This window comes from Panicum virgatum, chromosome 3N (genome assembly GCF_016808335.1).
Source record: "Panicum virgatum strain AP13 chromosome 3N, P.virgatum_v5, whole genome shotgun sequence".
Lineage (NCBI taxonomy): Eukaryota > Viridiplantae > Streptophyta > Magnoliopsida > Poales > Poaceae > Panicum > Panicum virgatum.
Window position 1 is genome coordinate 45,297,758 of NC_053147.1, and position 4,237 is coordinate 45,301,994.

Sequence of the window (4,237 nt, forward strand, 5' to 3'; positions counted from 1 at the left end):
GGTTGAGTCGCAGTCCAGTGACGTACTATGCGTCAAGGGCGCCTCAGCCATCGCCATGGAGTACGTTTTAGTGGTTTCTTTTATGGAGCACTTTTAGATAGAGGTTTTTAGTGTTAATGGCATTGTTATCCTAACAAACTTCATGCTTGATGGTGACGTTCTTTGGAATAAGTGCTCTCTCTCTCTCTCTGGGTATTTCATCCAGCACCGATGAAGGACTTATGAGAGCATAGGAGCAGATCTCGATCAAGTTTTGGGGGTGGCCTCACTAATATTTCTTAAGTGGTTCTATGGATCCATGTGCGATTGTGGTTTTGTCTGTGCCATGCTTAGTTCTTTTTGTCCCCCTTTTTGCACTAGCCGCAGGATCAACAGTTATGGTGAACAACGAGCGGCTATGGTTACACATGGGGTGTTCGGTGAAGAAGACTTTAACAAATTTGGTTGTAATTGGCTTGATATATATTGAATTTTTACGATGATCGAAAAAAATAAGACTTGTCCATCTGACAGCTGAATTGTACTAGATCATTTTCGTAATATAAATTAGGCAAAATAAGATGCCTAGAGCGTATTCTGTATCTGTAAAAAAGAAAGAAATGGTCTTTTTTATTGCCCACCAGGTCACCAACCAACCGAAGTGTTACAATAGATCAAATTGTTTTACAAGGTTCCTTGTAATGGTCCCTTGCCTGCGACTACTCTACAAAAGGTTAATGGCGACCACTCCCAAGACTTGACACTTATTTGCACAATTGCACTAATTAATAAGAACAAAAACAATGAACCAAATAATATTTAATAACAATTGATCTTAAACCTCGCTCAGCTCCTCCCCCTTGAACTCGTACCCCTCGCTCTTCCTGACGACCACGACCAGCGGCTCCTTCTTCCTGGTGGCGAGGCCGAAGCTCTCGTCGAGGTTGACGTCCTCGGCGCGCACGCCGGCCGGCAGCGCCCACTCGAAGTGGTACAGCAGGCTGGCCAGCGACACCTGCACGGTGGCCAGAGCGAAGGTGTAGCCGGGGCAGCCCCTCCGGCCGCCGCCGAACGGCAGCAGCTTGAAGTCCGGGTCCTTGAGGTCGATCTCGCCGCCGCCGTTCTCGAAGCGCTCCGGCGAGTACTCGAGCGGGTTCTCCCAGATCTCCGGGTCCCGGCCCATGGCGAAGGTGTTGATGAAGACGCGGGTCTTGGCCGGGATGTCGTAGCCGCCGAGCGTGCAGGGGGCCACGGACTCCCGCGGCACCAGCAGCGGCACGGCCGGGTGGAGGCGGAACGTCTCCTTGATGATGGCGCGCATGTAGTGGAGCTCGCCGAGGTCCGCCTCCTCCACGCGGCCCTTGCCGCCGACGACGCGCCGCACCTCGTCCTGCGCCTTCTTGAGGATGCGCGGGTGGCGGACCAGCTCCGTCATCACCCACTCCAGCGTCGCGAACGTCGTGTCCGTGCCGGCAACGAACATGTCCTGCATCAGATTAATTGGAAGCCACATCGATGACAGGTCAGTCAGTGTGAGATGTGTACCGGCCATGAAAAAGAAACTGCACATGAATATATAGGCTAGAAGCAGAGAGGAGTGGCGCCGTACCAGGACGAGGGCCTTGAGGTTATCATCGGTGAGTGGGACCTCGAGGTCGGGGGACTTCTGGACTCGGAGGAGGACGTCGACGAAGTCCTCGTCGCGGTCGCCGGGGATGTGCGGGCGCTTGCCGCTGAGGTGCTCGTCGACGATCTCGTCGCAGACCTCGCGGAGGTCCGCCAGGCAGTTCTTGAGCCTGCGGCGGAGGCCGGTGACGGTGCTGGCGACGGGCTCGAGCTCCGGGAAGAAGTCTCCGATGGTGAAGCCGGCGAAGAGGTCCTGCGCCTCGGCGAGCACGGCGCCGAGCTTGTCCCCCTTTCCGTGCGGGAAGCGGCGGCCGAAGGCGACGCGGCAGAGCACGTCGTTGGCCAGGTTGAGGAAGCACTCGCTGAGGTCGAGGGGCCGGTCCGGGGAGGTGTTCTTGGTGAGGTGCGCGAGGAGGCGGCGGAGCTCCTTGACCCGGACGGCGCCGTAGGTCGCCACCCGGCGCGCCGAGAGGAGCTCGGAGACGACCACCCGGCGCGCCATGCGGTGGTAGGCGCCCGCGGGCGCGAACGTGACGTCGGAGCAGCCGAAGGACAGGAACTGGCCCGACAGGAGGTGCGGCCGCGACGCGAGCGCGGCGTCGTTGGTGGTGAGCGCGGCGCGGGCCAGGTCCGGCTTGGAGATCACCACGGCGCGCACGCTGCCCATGCGCAGCCGGAGCAGCGGCGCCCGCATGGCCCGCGCCAGGTCGGTCATGACGTGGTGCGGCATCCCGCTGGACAGCAGGTGCAGGTGCCCGATCACCGGCCACCCCGGCGGCGACGGCGGCAGCCGCTGCGGCGACCGGCTCCGCGTCGTGCAGTAGACGTACGCGGCGGAGAGTGCGAGGAGGAGGAGCGACGCCCACGACACGAGGTTGAGCTCCATGGCGGGCGCGTCGTCGATCAACGAGGGGCCGGCCGGGCTTTAATTTGACAAAGCTTTTGCTGCTTTGTGTGTGCGCCGCGCGCTCGCAGATAGCTCTTGGCGCTCTGCTTTGAAGGCTTCCGTGAACAACCTATGGCTAGCGCGGGGTGTTTATATATATGTAAATCTATTGTTCCCAAAAAAAAAATATGTAAATCTATCTAGACGGTTGACGTGGTGGTGGTAGGTGAGGAGTTGAGAATGAGATCGACGACAAGAGTTGCGTGGTGATGCGGTTTTTTTACTTGATCCGATCGAGAAACGGTTGCGTGGTGATGCGGTTTTTTTACTTGATCCGATCGAGAAACGGGTATCTCAACCCGCAAAAAAAAATGGGTATCTCTGGCACCATTGGGCTCTCTCAACAGTTGGCAAGAGAGATGGAGTTGGAAAATTACACACAACTAGCCAACAACTGAATTGGAGTCATGCAAATAGTAAAAAAGCTATTGAGCACAAGGGAAAAAGGGGACCAGCTCAGTTAGGTTCTGTTTAGTTCCCACCCCGTAAACACAAAAACGCAAAATTTTACGAAGGAATCTTGCTAATTTGAAGTACTAAATGAAGTCTATTTACAAAACTTTTTGCATAGATGGGCTGTAAATCGCGAGACGAATCTAATGAGCCTACTTAATCCATAATTTGCAACATTGATTAATCATAGATTAATTAACATCATTAGATTCGTCTCGCGATTTACAACACATCTGTGCAAAAAGTTTTGTAAATAAACTTCATTTAGTACTTCAAATTAGCAAAATTCTGTCGCAAAAAATTGTTGCGTTTACAACGCAGGGAACTAAACACGGCCTTAGTCAACTAGCTCATAACGATAGCGACCACATGCCCTTGTTCCCCTATACATTTAACAAGAAGGGCATCAAAAGTCTGACTAGGGGTGTTAATTAGTTACCCTTAGATGCAGCCCCAACTCTTTTAAATTCAAAAAATTTTACTATTTCTTCAAAAGAAGATCTTAATTTGAAGAATTAGTGCAAAATTTTGAACATAAAAAAGGTTGGAGGTGTACCTAAAGATCATCAATTAACACCACTAAGTCTGGCCGAGTTTGCTCTTCAACTTTGTTTGGACACAAGAAGATTACAGTTTGCATGAATTTCACAGAAAATAAGACAGCGCATAATCGTTTATTGGTCGCTTAATTGCGCACAAATATATCCCTTCTTTTTTCTCATCTTTGCTGATAGGATCTGAATATCCTGCCTCATGCTCTTAGTGGGTTGTTCTCTATATTGTTCAAGCTAGTGATCCAATATTCCAATGATAAAGAAGTTTAGCACTACTCCCTCAATTAAATAGTCCAGGAAATCATTTCTAAAAAAATAAAGGAGTCAGAAAATAGGCCCCGACCAATTACTTAACATCATTCTTTTTGCGGGTAATTACTTAACATCATTGAATGCAGCTGTGCTCAAAGCCAGTTCACGCACGTGCCGAGATGCTGCTCCACGTACATCTGTGTTCAGGGATGCTGCTCATTAAGAGAAGAGCACGGTGTCCTCGTGCATCTGACTCCGATCCATTATATGAATTTAAGATAATTCCTTTCTGGTCAGCAGTAAGCTTGTGCTAAGAATGTGTTTGTACTTCATGATGTAGTAGTATACTGCCAGATTTTTAATAAAATCTTAGATCTACTGTATTTGGATCTACAAATATATAGAAACCGAATAGTGCAGTTAAGAT

At 51.1% G+C, this 4,237-nt stretch overlaps 1 protein-coding gene across 1 annotated transcript; it reads right to left on the reverse strand.

Moving 5' to 3' along the window:
- Positions 1-583: 583 nt before the first annotated feature.
- Positions 584-2,624, reverse strand: LOC120665994 (tryptamine 5-hydroxylase). The gene is made up of 2 exons (XM_039945757.1): positions 1,589-2,624; positions 584-1,465 (listed from the first exon to the last, which is right to left on the reverse strand). Exons 1-2 carry the CDS (start codon positions 2,489-2,491, stop codon positions 815-817), a joined length of 1,554 nt encoding a protein of 517 aa, XP_039801691.1. The 5' UTR covers positions 2,492-2,624; the 3' UTR covers positions 584-814.
- Positions 2,625-4,237: the final 1,613 nt, after the last annotated feature.

Excerpts from the sequence above, each read along its gene's own strand:
- LOC120665994 (XM_039945757.1), bottom strand. The coding sequence starts at position 2,491 with ATGGAGCTCAACCTCGTGTCGTGGGCGTCGCTCCTCCTCCTCGCACTC. Across the intron at positions 1,466-1,588 it reads ACCTCAAGGCCCTCGTCCTG|GACATGTTCGTTGCCGGCAC; the intron begins GTACGGCGCCAC and ends AATCTGATGCAG.